This window comes from Pseudonaja textilis, chromosome Z (genome assembly GCF_049901715.1).
Source record: "Pseudonaja textilis isolate UNSWEBS1 chromosome Z, rPseTex1.2, whole genome shotgun sequence".
NCBI lineage: Eukaryota > Metazoa > Chordata > Lepidosauria > Squamata > Elapidae > Pseudonaja > Pseudonaja textilis.
In genome coordinates, this window is record NC_142008.1 from 102,170,486 (window position 1) to 102,191,350 (window position 20,865).

The 20,865-nt window shown below is 38.2% G+C and overlaps 3 protein-coding genes across 10 annotated transcripts in view; 2 read left to right on the forward strand and 1 right to left on the reverse strand.

Moving 5' to 3' along the window:
• Positions 1 to 1,978, forward strand: part of AP2A1 (adaptor related protein complex 2 subunit alpha 1) — a 41,729-nt gene extending 39,751 nt beyond the window's left edge. The window contains 2 exon segments of the mRNA XM_087917053.1: positions 414 to 548; positions 791 to 1,978. Coding sequence (XP_087773179.1) covers positions 414 to 548; positions 791 to 868 — 213 coding nt within the window. The 3' untranslated portion in view covers positions 869 to 1,978.
• On the reverse strand, positions 1 to 12,973 carry FUZ (fuzzy planar cell polarity protein). Of its 2 annotated transcripts, XM_087917071.1 has the most exons (12): positions 12,624 to 12,973; positions 11,678 to 11,799; positions 8,130 to 8,214; positions 7,700 to 7,768; positions 7,157 to 7,261; positions 5,957 to 6,154; positions 5,778 to 5,873; positions 5,252 to 5,358; positions 5,016 to 5,086; positions 4,770 to 4,871; positions 4,092 to 4,333; positions 1 to 597 (listed from the first exon to the last, which is right to left on the reverse strand). In XM_087917071.1, the coding sequence occupies exons 1-11, from the start codon at positions 12,723 to 12,725 to the stop codon at positions 4,128 to 4,130; spliced, it is 1,263 nt and encodes a 420-aa protein (XP_087773197.1). In that variant the 5' UTR covers positions 12,726 to 12,973; the 3' UTR covers positions 1 to 597; positions 4,092 to 4,127. The 2 variants fall into 2 exon arrangements, with proteins under 2 accessions (XP_087773197.1, XP_026566699.1); XM_026710914.2 differs by lacking the exon at positions 1 to 597 and having other exon boundaries at positions 3,452 to 4,333; positions 12,624 to 12,944.
• MED25 (mediator complex subunit 25) overlaps positions 12,859 to 20,865 on the forward strand; it is a 22,997-nt gene continuing 14,990 nt past the window's right edge. For 2 of the 7 annotated variants that reach the window (XM_026710769.2, XM_026710771.2), the window contains exons 1-3: positions 12,999 to 13,134; positions 14,217 to 14,362; positions 17,415 to 17,460. In XM_026710769.2, the coding sequence (XP_026566554.1) occupies positions 14,226 to 14,362; positions 17,415 to 17,460 (183 nt within the window). In that variant the 5' untranslated portion in view covers positions 12,999 to 13,134; positions 14,217 to 14,225. Of the gene's footprint in view, positions 13,135 to 13,767; positions 13,911 to 14,216; positions 14,363 to 17,414; positions 17,461 to 20,865 lie in introns of those variants that run through there. The other 5 variants (XM_087917055.1, XM_087917056.1, XM_087917057.1 and 2 more) reach the window with 4 other exon arrangements.

Consider the following 20,865-nt stretch of genomic DNA (forward strand, 5'->3'; position numbering starts at 1 on the left):
GACTTGCAGGCTTGTATTTATTTCAGGGCAATTAATTCAGTTATTTTAATTTCAGATCAGAATGTCTACTAATTTGCTCAGATGAGTGAAGATTAAAGCTTTGGATATTGTGTTTGTCCATGATGGAACACATTTCCTTTCGTTGTTTAGTATTAGTTTGGGAATATTAGTGTATTATATTTAGGACTGTTGATTTTTCCATTGATCACCAGATTTTTTTCTTATGAAAATTGGCATAACATCAAGCCAGAAGAGGCAGCCATTGTATAAATGTCTGTGCTGCAGACTTCTGAAACAATTTTTCAGGTATATCTTTCTCCCATTATTAGCTTTCTAAGGTGGGTGTAACTTGCAGTAGACCTTCTATTGCAATTGTATCATTCCCATTAAGTTCCAGTTTATTTCTCCAACAGCTGTTAGGTTTTGGCAGTGCACTCCTGGAGAAGGTGGATCCAAACCCTGATAACTACGTAGGAGCTGGGATCATCCAGACAAAAGCACTGCAGGTTGGATGCTTGCTGCGACTGGAACCCAATGCTCAGGCACAGGTGAGGGCTCCTGGGACTGGAGGCCTGAATTCAGACATACAAGTTGGCACTAAAATAAAAGCATAAAAATTGGGAAACTGAGGCTTCTGAGAGTTCTAAGGAAATAATGGGAAATACAGATAAAATTGAAGAAGAGGTGTAGCTGAAAGCTTACCAAAGCACCAAACTGCTTGTGGACAACTGAAGGGGCATAATGTTTAAGTGTTTCTCTTTTAACCAACTTTCCTTTATCCTTCCTGCAGATGTACCGGCTGACCCTTCGTACCAGTAAGGAGTCTGTTTCAAAGCACCTTTGTGAGCTGCTTTCCCAGCAGTTCTGAGGCATCTGCCACACCATAGGAAGGGGAGGCCATTCCTGCACACTAGATGCCTCTGTACATCTCATCCCAACACTCTCCAAACCAGGGGCCTCCAGAAAGACTGTACTGCTCCCTGCCTGTTGTTGTGATAACCTCTGTGTTCTCATTGCCTAGCCCGGGCCAGCATCAAGCGGGATAAGCAAAGGGGGAGCAAAAGTATGGACCCTTGGTTAGACAAAATCAGTTAGGGTTAGGGGAGGGACGATGGGTTTTGGTGCAGGGCATTCTTTCAGTAGTAATCATCCCTTGGGCAAAAGGGCAATTTTTGGAAGAAAGCTAGCTTTCGTCCCATGCAGTAAACTGGTCCATCTCATTTTGGGATGAGGCTGAAATCTGTGGTCTTAATTCTTCACCCATTACCACTACTTTTATATGATTTTAAGCTGGCATTTTAGTTTTGTTTACAATATGTACCTTTATTTTCTCACCATGGATTTTCTCCTTTCTGTTGAGGAAAGGGATAGCTTCTCTGGCTCCCCTTGAGCCGGCTGAGGGGAAGGAATAGGATTGTGTGGGTCTTTGGGGAGGAGGGGATATTCTTGTAGGCAGTCGTTTTGTGTTTCTTTGCCTTGTGTGTTTCCCCAGCGATGGGGATGTAAATTCTCCTTTTCCTTTGATATGATCATTCCAGTGTTACAGTTACGTGTATTTGTGGGAACGTAATTTTGACAGCAACTGCCTCTTTCTTCAGCTCTAGAAGGAAACTACATGAAGATGAGAGGGAAAGAGACAATTTCTTTCCTCTTCTGCCTCCCCTCACCATCTTTTCAATTCCCAGGAAGGAGTGCCTCAAGCAGGTACAAGAGTTTGGGAGATGGACTCTGGAATGCTGCCCTCCGTGCATTTTGGAAAAGAGAGGGGAAGGGTTCAGATCATGCTAGTTTGGGGGTGTCCCAGCTTCCCATGCTGGCCCGGGCTCCATGTTACTCTGCTGTGTAGGTGTTAACTAGCGCATCTTAGTTTATCTGGGTTTTGAATGCCTGTATCTATCTCCATGTGACTCTAATAAAACCGTGAGAGTGGGGGAGAGCCAGAATCAAGCCAGGCTGGGTTACCCCCCCACACCGCTGACTGATTTGTTTCATACTGCTCTTTATATGTGGACAGCGTAGAAACGGATAGAGAACTGTCGCATACTATACACTTAGGTTTTCACAGTGTGCCTGGCCCTAGCATTTGCAATAGGATGTTCAGCTAAGGGGTATGGAACTAGTTATATATAAGCCTGAGCCTCACCAGAGTTGCTTTCTCCATGTGGTGGAAAGCATGGAAGCTCTGCCTTCCTTTATGCAAAGATAGGCAAATATATATATATACAGAAGAAAACAATGTCTTCCTCATTTGATGGTCCTCATTTATAAGCCACTAGTTTAGTGATCATTGAAATTTACAGTAACACTGAGTAAGTGGTACTCATGACTGATCTTTAACTTACAATGTCACAATGTCCTGCAGTCATGTGTTTGCCATTTACAACATTTTTTTGCCAGATTTCTACAAGCAAAGTCAATGGGGAAGCCAGTAGATAATCATACAACACCCTGACTTCATGACGGCATGAAATTTACTTAACAATGACAACTAGAATTGTCAAAATTTTTGTTGCTAAGCAGTGCAGTCATGATGTCATACTTTACAACTGTTGCATACAAATGTACTCCAGTCCCAATTAGTGTTGTGAGGACTACTTGTAGTGGACGAAGGCATCTTGAAAGGTCTGTGCTTTTCCCACTCCCACCAGTAGATACAGCTTTAAAAAGTGTGACAAGTGGAAAACATTCCGATCATTCCAGTTATGTTCCTCCTAGGTGTAGAAAGCAGTCTTTGCAAAATACCACTTTCTCATTGCTTTGCCCTTCCATATCTCTTAGAAAGCCAAGCCCAACATAAACAGTGTATTCCCCCTGACCAAAGTCTTTGGAGAAAAAAATACCCACTCCTCATTATGACTCTCTCCCTCTCTCCCACCCCCATAAAATTCAATGTCTAAGATGCAAATGAGAGTCTCTCCTCTGCATCTGGCCTCCTGGCTTGGTTGGCTTAACTCCATCAAAACTCATGAGAATATTATAAGGTATATAGATTAAAATGGCCCTATTCAGTGTACGATGTATATGATCAAGGCTCTTCGATCGTTCTGATGAAACAATGACATAAGCCAGCTATAAATAAGGGTAGTATCAATTTCTGTTAACATCCCTCCCCGATTTATATACAGAATTGCCTTCTATTTATAGGTGAATGCTTGAGAGGTAGTTCATGCATTGGTTAGAATGCAGTGTTGCAAGCTAATTCTGCTGGCTGCCAGCAGTTCGATTCTGACTGGCTCAAGGTTAACTCAGGCATTTATCCGTCCAAGGTTGGTAAAATGAGGACCAGATTGTTTGGGGCAATATGCTAACTCTGTAAACAGCCCTTAGAGAGAGCTGTAAAGCATTATGAAGTGGTATATAAATGTAAGTACTATTGCTAGTACTTTGCTGAAATGTATTTAAAAGGAAAATTTAGTTCAGTAGCTCTGCCACAGTACAGCTTGCATACCTGTTTATTTATATCCCACCTTTATTATTTTTACAAATCATGCAAGACAGTGAACTTATATAATATTTTCTCTTCCTCGTTTCCTCACAACAACCCTGTGAGGTGGGTTAGGCTGAGACGGCATGAGGTTACCAAGGTTACCCAGCTGGCTTGAATGCCAAAGTAGGACTAAAATTTGCAAACTCCTGGTTTCTAGTCTGGTGCCTTAATCACTACTTAACCAAACTGGCTCTCAAGATTAATTGCTGAATTCTACATAATCACATCATGGTTAGGGCTAAGACTGGCCCAAGCACCTTTCTTAGTGTGTAATGTATAGTAAGATATAAGAGACAAAATTATGTTAGTGTATAATGTTCATAAAGTTATAAGAGACAAAATTCTTACCAATGTTAACACATGGAGAATAGAGACCAAAGACTAGTCATCACCTACAGCTGCATTAGCTGTATTGCCTCCTACTTACATAAGAGGATAGAAGAAATTGAATTGCATTGAATTATTCACTTTCTCCTGTTTCTGAAATTTCCATAAATTCAAAATCCTTCTCTGCAGCCTAATCATCATTTGCACAGAGAAAATTTCATTACAACATTTGAATGAAAATATCTCATTCTAACCAAACTGAGGGGCTCTAGCTCACCACTCCAAATTTCATCATCGAGTTCAACAAGATAAGTCAAAAGGCCGAATCTTCAGCTGTGAGAGCCTGTAGTGTGCAGGTTGCTAAGGATCGTAAAGCAAAGGTAGGTACATCTGACTTCACGATTAAGAAGAGCTGGTGCTGCCTCTCATGAATAACATAGGCTTTGTGCGTAGTGTAGACCATATAACAGTGCTGAGGACAATGGGAAAACCCAGCATGAAAGTCCTCCTGCAGAGGGACTGGAGAAAAGAAAATATTTATGTATTCATTTATTTATATCCCTCCTATATTACTTTTACAAATATTTCAAGATAGTGAACATATCCAAATTATTTTCCTCCTCCTATTTTTCCCACAGTACCCTGTGAGGTCTTTTGATCATGTTCTACAGGAACCTTTCAATATAAATGCTCCAAAGAAATGCAACAAAAAGATCAACTCTGGGATGTATTATTAGATATTAAAGAATGCTGCTATTTACTCTAAAAGTATTTAAACTTTCAACTATTTTAGTTTTATTAAAGTATATATGGCCACCAAATTTGTCATATACAAGCACAAATTGAAGAATGTCTTGGTGCCTATTGATTCTTTTAGTCTTCCAATTTTTATGAGTAGACAGATGTTTAAAAGCTCATTGTGCAAAAAAATTTCAACAGAAAGATGGGAATATACCTGTGTATTCTTCTTGCTTCTCACAAGGAAAGTACAAGGAAGTAACTAAAGCATAGAAAGAACGGAGGGCACAGAGCCGATTCTTTGTGGACATTTCAGATCCTATAAGCAGGAGATCAGGATGAGATTTTAGCAGGCCACCCTTTCATATCCCATAAATGTCAGTGTTTTATGATTTTCATAATTACTAAAATAGAAGGGATTCCTAATTTGTCCTCTCCTAGTACAAGAATGTATGAGCTATACCTTCAGTTGAAGCCCCATGAGGATGCAACGTAAAGAGGCTTTTCCTTTGGTCTTGATTAATTAGCAGTAACCTGTAAGAGATGAGCCCATGGCTTATATCTTGGGAAAGAATGGTAAAAGTACTGCCCTGAATGCCACAGGAGACTTTAAAAAGAAGACAAAGTAATTTAACAAACACGGAGTCCACATCCTAAATGAAATCAGTTTCTTGGACCACCCAGAAATTTGAAACTCACCCCAGGATACCAGGAGAAAGGACAATGCCAGGTGGTAGGCATCTGGCAGGGCCTCTGGCAGTTGCCTTCAGCAGATCCAGCAGTGGTTGCCAAAATTTATTAACTAGCTGTGGAAAGAAAGAAAAGCTTCAACAGACATTTGGCCCCAACTTCAAAGATCAACAGGCATCTTGCTATTTATATGCACCTTAGGCAACCCAACATGCTGAAATGTGACAGCAAAAGCCACCAAGAAATAAACTGCTCCCATTCCTTAAAATCTCCAAAGTCAAGTGAAAAATGTTATCACACCTCTCCTCCCAGAAATTTGGAGGGCTGAATTATGGCCATTAATCTGAAGTAGCTGTGCACTACTGATTTCACGTATGCCTCCTTCATTAAACCCACAATGTAAATCAGCAATGGCCAACAAATAGAACAGTAAATTTAACCAACAGATGGACAGTTCCAAGTGTATTTTAAAAAGGGTGATAAACTGCTCTTCTAGATAAAGAGATCAGACACATTTGAAATACAGCACACTCACCTCATCAGTCAGGCACTGTAAAGAGGGATTAGGCCCACAGAGCAATACTATTTGCATATCAGGCACAAGCTGAAAAGTCAGGAAACGGTGAGGAACCTACTGGAACAAAGGGACAGGGAAAAATTAGAAATATGGACTTACATATCCTCATTTCCTTCTCAAATCTTTAACCTGCTCACCGTGGGACTGCCTTGGGGAAGGTAAACAGGCAGATCGCGGGAACTATGTGGAGAAAGTGAACGTACAAGCCACACCAGCAGCATGGCCTCTGGGGCTGCAAGCTGCCACCACTGTTCAGTTGCACATAAGATATGACTGCCCACAAGCAGGCAACCAAACCGGGATTCTGCTGCAGAGGCAAAGGCTTCTAGGCATTCCTGGAGCAGAAAAGAACAAGAACAGCACTAAGATTTATTTGTATGTATGCAAAGTAATGGATACAAGTTAGAATGATTTTAAAAATTGACAGAAAAGATAGTAAGAAACCAGGACATCTTGTTACAAATTGGTATCTAATAGGTAGATAGTTCCTTCTATCTCTTAATTATCTTTTATCCACTTCTTTCCTCAGTTTCCCATTTACTTTCAAATTATCTTGATTTGTTTATTTTGGAAGAATGTAAACAAAATACTCTTTCCTGCTAATGCTACAAATCTAGTCAGTAGTTTGGGTAAACAAATAATTCCTCATTTACCTTGGTAACACAAAGTTATTGTGGGACACAGGCAGGCCAGGAAGAATGAACACTTTTGCAACTTATACTTCGGGAATAATTTAAAGGAACTAGGCTGCCCTACAGAAGGATGATACTGGGTTCATCGCATAGCAAAGCAATAGTGATGATCTTTAGACATAAATTAGTACTTAACTGACAGTGCCCAATACTGTCAGGACTATTCCCAACAGTTTAAATATAGTGACTCTAAACCACCATGGACCTGCTGCATTTCTGTTATGGATGATTACATTCCACCTCTCAAACATTTTTTTTTCCAGAATAGGAGGTTTCTTCTTCAGATACTTCCCCAAATTACCCTTTATAATTTATATACTCTCATTATTCATTATGAGACATAAATACAAAGAGATAAGATGCAACAAATAACTTTAGAATGGACCACTATCAACATTTCTTTCATTCATTCATTCATTCAAAAGCTGTTCTTAACAAGAGGTGTAAAATGTATATTTATGCCTGAATTAAAACATCAGATTTGAAATACTCCCTATTTTTAACTGTTTTGATGGAGAAATTGTTCATTGATCTATTTTTCCAGAAGGGCATTTTTTCATCAGCTTCTAAAATCCTTGACTAAAAGGGAAGACTGAATGTGTTGAGACATATTGAAGGAGGGAAGAGAAAATTAGATGGTCTCACCTGCATAATTGCTCTGGAGGGCATCATAATACATTCCACACACTGGGTCAAATCAGCAAAACTTTTGCCCCGTTCCAGGAAACTGTCAATCAGTTTATAACATGACTAGAGAAAGAATTGTGCAAGAAATAATTAAATGGCAAAGGATTAAAATATTCCAAATATTTAGTTTATTATGCAGTGAAATGAACAATAAGAATTACCATTAATTTACTTCTTCTATTGCTAGAATTTCTTGATGTAATAGTCCTGCATGCCTGCAGAAGACATCTGCCACAAGCTAAAGACAGATGATTCCAAGGGTAAAGTGTAGGCATAAAATGTTTTTCCATATAAGATTTGATATAAAAGTATCAGTAAGAAGTCTCTCAACTGACTAAAGTGTTTATTATAGGGGAAAAAAGAAACATTTCCTAAAAATGAATCCTTTGTTAACTCCCAAGTAAAAGTTCCTCTGCAGCCCGCATTCTTGCCTTCCATTTTCATATGATATATACCTACTCCACTCTCCACATTTCTAATGACAGTTAGGTCAGACATTACCTTGAGATCCTTTTTGAGACGTTCAATATTACGAACATTCGTTAGTTCCTCCAGGCCCAGTATTAGTACCTGTATTAAAATATACCATGCCATTCAGATGCAGAAACAAGCCCTTGGGAAATTGCGTGAGTTTAGAAGGGAGAACAAGAGCATAGGAAGAAAAATATTTTCATCCTTAATACTAGAAATTTTCCTATAAAAATAGACTAACTGATCTTCTATATTACTAGAAAAAGAACCTCCTGATAAATCATCATTTAATTCCCCACGATAAGAAAATCTGGCTTGTATAAGCTCATAGGATTTTTAACCTGTACATCCATATATATGAACAGATGAAATAATTGTTTTACTTGAAATTATTTATTTGCCCAATGGACTAGGTTTATCTTCCAATTTCCTTTACAGAGGTCATATTTTGATTACTCACCATGGCATTGAAAACATTCTCAAGAAGCCTTCCAAGACTGAAGTCACTGGCATCTTCTTCTGAGGACAAGACAATGAGGGTGACACTGGGAACAACAAACAAAAGAGAAATTGAAGATAGTGTTTGAATGCAAAATATTTATAGCAAATAGACAGAAAAATAACTTTCCTATATTTTGCAAGTTTTAAAATTATGTAGAAGAAATCCAATATTTCACCAAAGCTTAGTGGAACTTCAAAATCCTTAAGAAGAAATAAGATAGCTGCAAGAGATTGAAATAATTTCTAGGAACCCTCAACTCAGCTGGAATGTCCACAGTCGATAGAAACCGCTTTGTGAATACAGAAGGAAAGAGAATTTTGTTGAAACTTTCTTATATTTCCCTCTACTCTCTGAACTGTGTTTATAACAATTCTGTAAATAGAAACTTGTACCTCAAGTTGTTTTTTTCTTCCTGCATTCCAATCTTTTCCCATTTTTATACTTTATATTTAAGAACTCTGGAAATCTAGAAGCATATATTTAGTTGAAAAGATGAATAAAAACTACTGATGTGGCCCAATATGCTATGTTAATCTGAAATAGTTGGAAGAATTTCTCTACATATAAAATATATTTTGAAGATTAATAGAACTGGATAATGAAATAAAATTCCCACTTTATTCATTTTTAGCTCTTTTTCATTTTAGCCATTCCAGTTTAGAACAGATGTCAAAAGTATAAAAGAAAGGCAGCATAAATAATGTATCTTGAAACGCAGGAATAAAGACGAAATTTCTTAATCCTAGCCCTTTCTACTCCTAAACTGAAATAACTGCACTTTGGTGAAAGAAATAGCAAAATGAACCTCCCCGAACCTAAGCAAGTGTGAGGAATGAAAGAAAATATTTCTCTAGACTGTCTTACCTAGCAATAAAAGTTATAATAACATTAATATATGTTACAATGCCTGCTTCAATAAGAAGGCCCAATGTTGTATCATGAACAAATGGGATATTCAAATAAAGAAAATAAAACTGAATTGTGAGTATTTGCATATTGATGTTTTCATTTATTTTTTATTTTATTTATTTTCAAGACAGAAATAGTTATGTAATAGACAATATTCCAAAAAATGAATATTGAGTACCATTAGAATCATGTGTTGTTATTCCACATAATTCAGTAGGCATTAACAGCATACTGAACAGCCAATGGGAAATCAGCAAAAATTACCGTATTTCCCCATGTATAAGCCACCCCTTTTTTCCAAAATTTTCAAGCCCAAAAAGTAGGGGGGTGGCATATACAAAGCAGGTATACTTTTTATACGTGAAAAATGCATAAAATAATAAAGTAGGAATAAACTGGTTTTCCAGCAGTATGCTATACTTTTTTGTAAAAATTGTAAGTGATGATCGGCCTGAATCGGCCTGAATGCTTCGTTCCTACCGTACTCTCGTTCCGATGCGTAGATTGCAAGCGTCGCCCGCACCGCTTTCGACGTCATGACCGAAGTTGTAGATCTAGACGTCGCGGACGACTTTCGTCTGAAGCTTTTTCGTCTGTCGCCACCCATACGGACGCCGCCCGGGCTTGGCGGCGACCGTCCAGTCGACCTGCCGGCGATCGCGGGGCAGACGGTGTTGCAGCACCGTCGTTTTTTTCGTCGACTTGCAAGATTGTACACAGTATTCATTACTGTGTTATTTTGAAATTCTAAAATGGCTGAAAAATGAAGAGACAAGCCTACACTGCAAGCTTTAAGTTAAAAGTCATTAAGTTTGCCAAAGAATTTGGTAATCATGCAGCTGAGCGGAATTTGGACCTCCACCAGATCGGAGGGCAATCATCAGATGGAGAAATCAGGAAGAGAAACTTGAAAAATGCCAAGGATGCAAAAGGCATGTCGTGGAAAGTCTGCCAAGTGGCCACATTTGGAGAAGGAATTGAAGACATGGATAGTTGAGCAACGTCAACATGGTGTAGTTATTACAACCAAGATGATTTTGCAAGAAGCCAAAAGAATAGCAAGAGAAAAAGAAGTTGAAAACTTTACTGGTTCAGCAAATTGGTGTTATCGCTTCATGAAGAGAGAGAAGCTGTCAATGAGGACTCGCACCAGACTTGCTCAAAGAATGCCTGAAGATTATGAAGCAAAAATAGTGGAGTTTCATAAGTTCATCATCAACCTTAGAAAGCACTGGAATTACAATGTTTCTCAAATTTATAATATGGATGAAACTCAGTCACATTTGACTGTCCAAGCAACAGAACAGTCGATCTGAAAGGTGCCAAGACAGTTTCCATAAAGACAACTGGAAATGAGAAGAACAGATACACTGTCGCCTTGGGTTGTGCTGCTGATGGAACCAAGCTAAATCCAATGTTGATTTTTAAGAGGAAGACTTTCCTAAAGAAAAAAATTCACAACGGAATACTTCTTCACATGCATGAGAAAGGCTGGATGGATACTGATGGTATGCAAATTTGGTTCAAGAAGATATTTGGATGCCGACCAGGAGCTCTGCTTAAGAAACCGGCTTTGCTTGTCTTCGATTCCTTCAGGGACACTTGACTGAGGATGTTAAGAAGATTGCCGAGACTATGAAACCCAACTTGCGGTTATTCCAGGTGGCCTGACTTGTCAGCTTCAGCCCTTGATGTTTCCATTAATAAAGCTTTTAAGGTGGCACTATGAGAAGAATGGAACCACTACATGACTTACTACAGCAGGAGACAATCTTACCAAAACTGGTCGACTGAAGAAACCATCAATTGGAGAAGTTTTAAGTGGGTAAAGAAGGCTTGGGACAGTGTGAAGATCGAGATCATTGTCAAAGCCTTTAAAAAATGTGGAATATCTAATTCTCTTGATGGTTCAGAAGATCATTTGATATATGAAGATGACGATGAAGATGACACAGAGGAAGAAGAAATGTTAGCTAAATTAGATGCCAATAATATTGAAGAAGACGTGGAATGTGATGGAGCAGATAGTGATGATGAGTGTATGAGTGATTATTATGAATCTTGAATTTTGTTTCTTTGTAAATTTTCTTTCTTCATAACTTGTTTCTCTAATAAAATATTTTTTTCAAAACTTCACAGTCCAAAAATTGGGGGGGGGGTGGCTTATACAAAGGGGGTGCTTATACATGGGGAAATACGGTACAACAAATTGATACAGGCATATTTGATTCCATATCACACAATTTTCTTCTTCAAGAAATTGAACTGGCATGGAGAGGGCTAGAACACTTCCCACTAAGAAAAACTCAGGAAACCAGTACCAGAAGGACCAGGGACAATTAAAAGTAGTTGATTTGCATTAGATAAAGATATCTAACCATCTGATTATTAGCAGAAAGTTCTAGATATTGGTGTTGCAATTACTGAAGCCTTGAAGTTTTCAATATTCTAAAATTATTCACACTAAGACTTAAGTTATAAAACCTGAAAGATCTTTAATTGTTGCAAAAATTAGCCTATATGCATCTACTGAAGAATCAGACGACCTGCTAGCAACATGACAACTTGGAGGCATACATATTCCCGATTCTACATACCTATTATGAAACACTTTCCACATCACATGAGTATTCTCTGTACGGGCTGCTATCAGCTGGACATCTAAATTGGAACCAAACATATGAACCCCATTCAAGGAGCCAATGACAGAAAAGGGTAACTGGGAAAGAAGAGATAAACATTAGTGTAACATTCATACAAGAACATATGAAATTACAATAGACAGCCAGTATTATCTGTTTAAATTGAAAATAGTTTTCCAAAATATTTAGCACTGTTTTTTCCTCACTTTTCTTAATAGGTAACTTTTCGCAAAATGGCAGAGCACTTGTCAAATCATTTTCCCACCTTCATAACAATCTGGATGACTAATATTTTTAATTTTTAACTTTTTGTTTCTTTTATCATGCCAAACTTTAAAAACTTTCAAAAATCAAAGGAAGTGTTTTAGCGCTGTAGGAAGTGTTTTAGCACTGTTTCCAAGTAAACTACACAACTTCTTAAACTGTTGGACTGACAAGTCAATCATCTCCCAATATGAGCATTTTGGCAAGCATATATTTTCAACAGAAGAGAATATATGTAGCTCAGAGTTGAACTATGGAAGTCCTTGTTTCTCTTTGAGTTTGGTTGCCAATTAGTTAATGTCATCAGTGCTAGTGAGTGTGGGGTTCGCTCCCCGTTTATACATAGAAATGTGCCCTGCCAATGTTGGTGGTGGTATGTTTTTTTCTTTGATATTATTTGATTAGGATATTGTTTTCTGCTTCATTTTTCTCTGATGCCGATCCCTGTTTAGCTGAGTGTTGATTATTGGAGAATAGAGAGCAAACTCCATATTCACTACCACTGATGTTATTTAGCTGGGTAACTGCAAGTAAAATCCCTGCTCAAAAGGCACCGAGAACTCCACAAAACAAGTATTTTTTAAAATAAAGTGATTCACTATCAATTGGAATGAAAAGCAGGATGGACACCTCTCACCTGCTGTTTCGTAGACCCTCCTCTGCTCCTACAGTATAAGGGCACTCCACTACTAGCGGTAAGGCACAACAAAATCACGGAATTCTCCGCCTCCTCCCACATTTTGAGCCTTTTCTTACACTAAACCGGCAGCGTGAATAACTCTACCGAATGCAATACTCCGCTGTTTCTATTCCTTTTGCCTAACGTCCACATCTCCACTCTCACGACCCATTGCCGCCATATTGAGTAACCCACAGTATGCCGGGATGTAAGCACAGCCGATGCTATGGTAACAGTGCTCATGTATGATTGGCTGTTTTCTACTTTGCCCCCTTCCACCGGTCTGTGATTCGTTCGTTCTTTCCGGGAGGAAGTGGGTGAGCAAAAGGACTCTTTAATTATTAAGAGAGAATGAAAAATAAATTGATGCCTCTTTCATGTGCGCATGCGTGCCGAAGCGGACCTGAAGGTAAGCGTTTCCTGTGGCTTTAAAAATAAGTGAACTGTAGAAGCCGGATGTCTATTTCGGGTACGGAGATGGGGTGTATGTGTTGGGGAATGCAAATGGGAGGGGGAGAGAATTCAAAGTGGGAGAGGCATTTATTGAAGGGTGGAGGGGAGAGTGAAAGAAAATCCGAGTGCGAGGCACAAATAACCTTCCTGCTTCTCCTCCATCGCTCATTTCAGCAAAGCCAAAACAAGCCCTTCCCATTTCTCTTTCGTGGCTTTGGTTTTAATAAATGAAGATTTGAGAGTAAATTCAGAGCAAACAAAGCCTAAGCTGTCGCGGAAGCAATGTTTGTTTTTCAGTTTCTTAATTTCCGGGACTCATTATAACAAGATGCTAGTGACAGCTGATAATCTGGTTAATTTTTTAAAAGGAGGTACAACCATGAAAGGCCTTTCTAACAACTAAAGGGCGTGGCAACTCTCTTATGTCTATCGGAATAGCTCTTGTAGTAGTAGTAAAGGTGAAGAATAAGAATTAGTAGTAAAGGTGAAGAATAAGAAGGAATTGCCTTCATTCTTTCTTGGAGGCTTCCTATAAGTATCTGTTAACTGCTGTGGGAATTAAATGTTGGTCGAGATCAACTTTGCCCAGAACCCCACCGTGTGTTTTGAACATATGGAGTGAGAAATACTGGAACTGATTTGTTGGGATTCTGGCTGTGGAAATTATACAACATTAGGCATGGAGAATGAGGTTTTGGGGATCTTGCTGAAGTATAATTCTCACTCATGCCTCATAATCTTAGGCTCAGAAAGCTAGTTCTGCTGGGAGTTGTAGTGAAACAACATTTAGAGGTAAAGCTTTTGGTTGGAGGAATCTTTTATTTTGAACTAATGGGAGGATATGATGCCCATTGTAGTCCATTTTGTCTCTTCTTACATATGATTTCATTCCACTTTTCATTTATTAGTCTCTTACTTTTCTTGTTCTTACACTTGTCTAATGTAAATTGTTTTCTTGTCCAGAGATAGTTCACTTATGTTGTACAGTATTTAGTCCTCTTTTAATACTGAATAAATACTAAGAAGTCATTTATTTCAACTGGCTTTTGTCTTTAATATTTTGTTTTACTATTCTTCTCTATTCTCATCTCATGGTAGCTGAAGGAGATGGTGGTACCAATGCTGGACATGCCTGCTCAACCTATTGGGATGGTTTCTGATGTTGTATTCGTTATTGAAGGCACTGCCAATCTTGGACCTTACTTTGAATCTTTGCGCAAGCACTATCTTCTTCCTGCAATTGAGTGAGTATTCACAGCCACAGGATATCATTTGCTTCCCTTAATTTATCAGTGAAGGTTGTAGGTAGAAAACAATGCTTGTAAAATGGGATTGGCTGTTATAGTGTTTTGTATATACAACTTGTATTCTGACTTTAGTAAGCCTAGTAATATGTACCATGGTTTGTAGAAACTGTTCTGATGTGATGCATTTCTGCATTGAAGTATGTTGGAACAAAGTTGGTAGTAAAATAGAGGACCCATTTTTTTTCCTAATTGAAGAATAGAACTTCAAGCATATAGAAAGAATAAAGTTCTAGATTCTAAAGTCTCAGGGAAGTCTCAGGGAACATAGAAGATAAATTGAGAATAAAATGAACATTCCAGATTAAGTTAACAAACTCAAACTGATGCTAGATTCACAACATTAAATTCAATAAAACAATATACGCAATATCAAAGTAATCACTACCATTCGTCAAAGTGAGGGAATCTTCTCATATAGCAGATATGGAGCTTTCCAGCTATATGACATGCAAACTGTCCGAAACCTGTAGTATAATCTGAGCCAATTATCTTATTACCAGTGTTAAAGTTTCTCCAATCAACTCCTTCTGTAAAAACCAGGAAGGGGTAATATTACTTTATATACCTTAGATATGAAAATGTCTTCAGGTAGCACTAAGAATTTTTACAATTTATTCTTAGCTCTATCAGTGATAAAACATTAAGTAACCAAGCCAGAATACCTTTTATGCACTGCAATGATTTCAATGTAACCTGAGCAAAAAATCAGGTATTGGGCTTTGTCTATAAAGTCCTTCATGATATAGGTCCAGATTATTGAGGCATTGCCTAACTCCCATAAGATCTGCTCAGGGTTGGTGTGCTCTGGATTGTTTCAGTTAAGCAATCACTTCTCAGGACCTCATAAGAGTGCATTCTATGTAGTAGTGCCTGTCCTCTGAAACAGATATTTGGATCATCCTCTTGAAATCCAAATGGTCCCCACACAGTTGTTTAGAAGAGGTGTGAAGATCTGGATCTTCATTCACACAGACCTTTGGTAAGGGAAAGTAAGACCATATGCTTGTGATGTCTCCCTTGGATGACTCCGCTGACTTGGAGGCCATCTTGAGAGGGGTTGAGCTCATTCTTTGCACATCAACTGGGTTAATTAATGACTCTGAACTGCTGGCCGAAAGAGATTTACGGAGGGCTTCGGCTGGGGACAGTTTGAGGTCAGTGAAGAGGAGGAGGAGGAGGAGCTGCCTTCCGTGTTGGATCTGACAGCGCACAAGGCAGAGAATAGACAAGAGCAAAGGAGATCTTCTGGATTACTCAGAAGAAGGCCCTGCCCATCTTGATGGGCTGCACTGGAAAGCTATTTATCATGGCAGGCAGAGGGAGGTACTGCTGGGAACAATGTGTTTGGTTTGTAGCTGTGTATTCGTTTGTGCCACTGCTTGATTTTGTGCCTTGGAGACTGAACTTCACTTGTCAAGTGAGCTGTCATGGATATACTTTCAGTTTTGCTTGGTAGCTCTTAAGTTTGTTTGGTGGACTTGTTGGAGAAACTCTATTGTTTTAAGGACTATTGCCATTGCCTTGTGGACTAATCTTGGTCTGCTTGTGGCTGGAGTTATTTGGGGCAATTCTGAGGCTGGGTGAAGGGAACATTAATAAACTCTCTAAAAGAGAGTTTACATACTCTTAGATGTGTGTGTGTGTGTGTGTGTGTGTGTGTGTGTGTGTGTGTGTGTGTAAATGGGAAAGCACAATGCTTCATCATACTTGCTTCCTTTTATCTTTATGTTTTATTGATTTGGTTGTTATTGTGATCTGCCCAGAGTCATTGAAAGTTGACGAGTGTAAAATTTTAATAAATTAGTATAGGTCAGTGATGGCAAATGTTTTGGGCTTGGCATGTCAAAAATTCTGAAACTGCCTACCTTGACTGCTGGTATGTCAACTCCCACTCACGAACTCACTGCAAAAGGGGCTTTTCCACATCTCCTGTCCAGACACTCTGCTGTCCGCCAGATTCTGTGCTTCAGAGCCTCAAAAAATTGCATGAGACAAGCCTTAGAAAAATCACAAGAGAATGCTTCCAGGATTTTCAACTGCCGAAGAGGCTGCCCAAGAATAAAGCCCTCTTGTGTGACTTTTGTGAATCATATTAGCTACTGTATCATGTTACTGTTTATAATCAGTTTGTGCAATCTTCTTGCGCAAGTTGAGTATGGTCTACCATTTCTGCTGCCTCTTTGCACAGTTTGAATCATTTGACAAATTTTCAGTTCTGGCTTTGATTGCATTAATTGATATAACTTGTTCTTAAGCAGCCAAAATCAAGCCTTGAGTTTCTTTTTTTAATCTTCCAGCTGTCACCGCCAAGTTTATCTTTGCCTGCTTTCCCCTCAGTCTGTTGTAGAAAGTGACCATGTAATGTTTCCCCTTGCCAACATTCTGTACTTTTTCATTACATTATTTTGATATTCATATTTTGTTTCCTGCACATTCAGTAAGTTCAGTTTTAATATGCATTAATGCCTGTTCTTGGTTGTCTTTTCTAATCAGCTAATGCATGTTTTTCTTCTTCAACAGTTTGTTTGATTCGAAATAAACCTGTGCCTCCATTTCAATAGGCGGGGAGCAGATATTACAGGGATGTAATGCATAATGAATACTTGTTAGTTTTCTTTTTTTTTTCAATCCAAACTGTTCAGTTTGGTTTATGTCCAATTAATAATTCCAGCAATGTATTGTATCACAGGTATTGATGGCTTTGTTGATGTTTCCACAATTCAGTTTTGTCTTCAGCAATTTTCTCATCCTCTGGGTATATTCTTTACTAAGCTTTTTTTTAAGGGCCCATGCTTCATATTATCTAATTATAAAATGCCCAGAAATTTGATGGCTCCTGGTAATTTAGTCATTTGGTATTTCAATTCCATTACTGTTTGTGATTTTGCCATGATTTATTATTATCATCACTGAATTTCTACTTCCATATTTATTTAGGATAACTTTTCCCTCCTTTTGTTTCCTATGGATTTCTTCTTTTCATTTTCAGGTACTTTAATGGTGGTCCTCCAGCTGAAACAGACTTTGGAGGAGATGTGAGTGTGGAAATATTTTTAAGATTCTAAATTGAATAATAGAGAGCTGGAAAGTGCTGTCTGCTAAGCAGAGGATTGGCTAGAAAAGCTTTTTCCAATTCTATGAGACAGGAAAATTATTCCTCAGAAAAATAAAGGTCTGAGAATAGCCAGTGCCATTTTGGCCTGTGCAACCATGCATTCATTCTCCAAAAAGTTTATGAGAATTGAAACATAGTAGGTATATGTAACACCTTGCCAAAAGATTCTGTATTTATATTTCTGCATATTCTAATGCAGTCTTTTGGAGATGAAAGCAATGTAAATCATAAATCGGTGTCAAACTCAAGCCTCGCAGGCTGGATTCAGCCTGCAAAGCGGTCAAATCGGGCCTGCAGGGACATCCTGGAAAATGCAAGGGACCAACCAGCCTGCATTGCTTTGGCCCAGCCTATACCAGTGGGTGGGTGTGCACATGCTTCACTCTTCCAGCGACAGCTGAAGCTTGTCTGCCTCACCTCGCCCAGCCAACCGGCCTTCATCTCTGAGCCCAGCTCCTCGCCTTTACACCTGGCTTTCGCCTCCCCATTCTCCCCCATACTTCTCAACTTCTGCACCCGGATTCTCATTCCTACACTTTCGCTTCTCCATTCTCCCCCACACTTCTCCACTTCTGCAACCAGATTCTCGCTCCTACACCTTCTCTGTACCCAACCCTTCCTCTCTGCATACCATCACTTCTCCACCTTTGCCTCTGCACCTGGCACTGGCAACAGCTTTGCCCTTAAGGAAGAAAGTAAGCAGATGCCCCCTTTGGGGAAACTGGGCTGGGCTGGGCTGGGCTGGGCTGGGGTCAGCTGCAGGATCCAGTGCTGGAGGGCTGGACTGGGTGTGTGCCTACCTCTGTCCAGGGCTCTGGAGTGGAAGTACAAAGGAGAAAGTTTTGCTCCAGGGTACAGTGAGGGTGGCACAGAGAAATCTACCAGAGACCCAAAACCCTTCATTGGCATACCAACATGTTAAATCACCGACACCCAACACCTGGTGCACATCCTCTCCCATGAGCCTCCATCCCCTTGCCCCCCGGGCCTCCAAAGCACACCATACTCCAAGGCTTTGTGGAAAATGTCTGGAAGTCAGTAGAGAGGTGCTTTGGTCTTCCCCAAAGGACAGACCCTCAAGGAGGCCCTAGGGATCTAACCAGCATTGCCTACAAAAACTAAACTTTGGATGGATATTTCAGGCATTTTGAACTCTATTTCTGGGTTTCTTGAATGTTGGAGAGAAATGTTAGCTTTTGTCATATAATTATATTTATGCCATCCAATAATTTCTCCCAAACTTAATAAAGCATTAGTAAAGAATTTTAAATACATGTGTTTTAAAGAAGCATTATCCTTGTTACATCTCCAATGGATTGCTGTTTTGGTAAACTTTTTCTATATAAACGTAACTGAGTCCAGTAAATTATAAATATTATTTTTTCCAAAAAAAATTATTTCAATCTACATATAACAACTATACATTAACAGTGTGACATCAATATATCATACATCTCTCATTGCATATATTCATATTAATTCATACTTCTTCAGTATTTATTTTCAATCTTATTCTCTCCAAATGCCTACCACCATATCAGTTAAACATACCTAGTAATTCTATTATTCAATTTTCACCCTGTTTTAATTGTTTTTTTTTAATAAAAATTCTCATTTGGCAAGCAGTATGGTTCCAGGTTTCACATCTCAATACAAACATGACCATAGTTACCTATTCATTTTATTTGTTTCATATTACATCATCCTTATCATTATTAAATATTAGGCTTATCCAATCCCAATTCATGTTTTCTTATCTTATTTTACAATATTATCTAAAATTCTCATCTCAATTCTATGTTCATTTGTTCAGTTCCAAATCCTAATATATCTCCTTCCATTTTTCTTAGTATATTCTCATATCTTATTTTTCAATGTTATCCAAAATTCTCATCTCCTTTCTATTGTTATTTCTCATTATTTTTTTCTGTCACATTTGTCATTTTATCAGTCCTTATCTGTAAATATAATTGTCCCCTCTAGTTAATAATTCGAGCTAACCACATTCATTCTTCCTTAATATCAATCTCCCTATCTAGTATAAAAACACACATATATATATTTTTCTGATTCCGCTTTATATTTTCTCTATAAATCATCTATACATTACAAAATACTATTTTCAATATATTCTTATACATATTGCCTTGCGGAATCCCCTTCCTTATGCCTTTTTTTCACCCATTAGCTCTCACTCTTTGAACAGTGTATCTTCTTTTCATCCTTGTTTGTTTCCTGTTCCTCTTTATTTTCTGGTCCTTTCTCTTAATCCTGTTTTCCCCATTCTTATTCCTCTCCTTTTCTCATTTCAGTTATTAAACTTTTCTCCCTCTGTCTTTTGATTTTCCTTTTGCACTTCCTTTTTCTGCTTTTTCCTTCTCTCTTTAGCCATTTTCCGAACCATTCTCCCTTTTATCATCCCATCAGACCACAAATTTTTAATTCTAATTCCTTTTCCCCCTTCCTTAAATAATCGTTGTTCGTTTTGTCCTTCTAAGTTGGCTTCTTCTTTATAAAACTCCTCCCCCTCTGGTTTATTATGTTCTTGTATATGCTGAGTCACCATTTCTAATTTCTGTAGTGCATAATTATACATTTCAAGTTTAATTTTTATCATATCCCTTGTATCTTGCATATCTGATCTTATATCTTGTGAATCCTGTCTTATATCAACAAGTAACTCCTCCATTATATCTTCTTTTTTCTTTTTCTTTCCTCTTCTTTAATAGCTGAAATCCTCTTCTTTCGTAGATATATTCAATCTCGGAGTCCAGTATATTATTTCAGCCAGTATCTTTTGAGTTTATTTTCAACAATTCATACCCTTGAGTCTTTATTCCAAATCCTCTAATTATTTTCTCAACTGTTTCCCAAATTACTGGCAATAGTAAAGTTCCTTTTATTTTCTTTCAGGTTCCAAAATCCAAAGTCTCAAAAAGACCAGACACTCATTTTAAAACATACTAAAATTTTCCTGTACCATCAGGTAGTGCTCTTGAGTCTTTTTCTTTTTAACTTTCTTTGTGGAATATAATATTTTTTATTAACTTTGCTAATTTCAATCATTAGCTAGTCTTTTCAACACACTCAATTCCAGCATTTAGTTATGCCCTTTAAATGCCCACAGTTTGATATCTATCCAGTTTAATTTTTAAACCTTTGTTGTATTAATGTATTTTCCTTTAAATTTCTCCTCCAGATTAGTCCAATACAATAGTCAAATCCAAATTTAAAGACCCATTTTCTTTCTCAATTTTTCCACACACTTTCCTCCAAAATAACTCTTTAATGTGGATACCGGGATACCTCAAAAGCAATGTCCTTT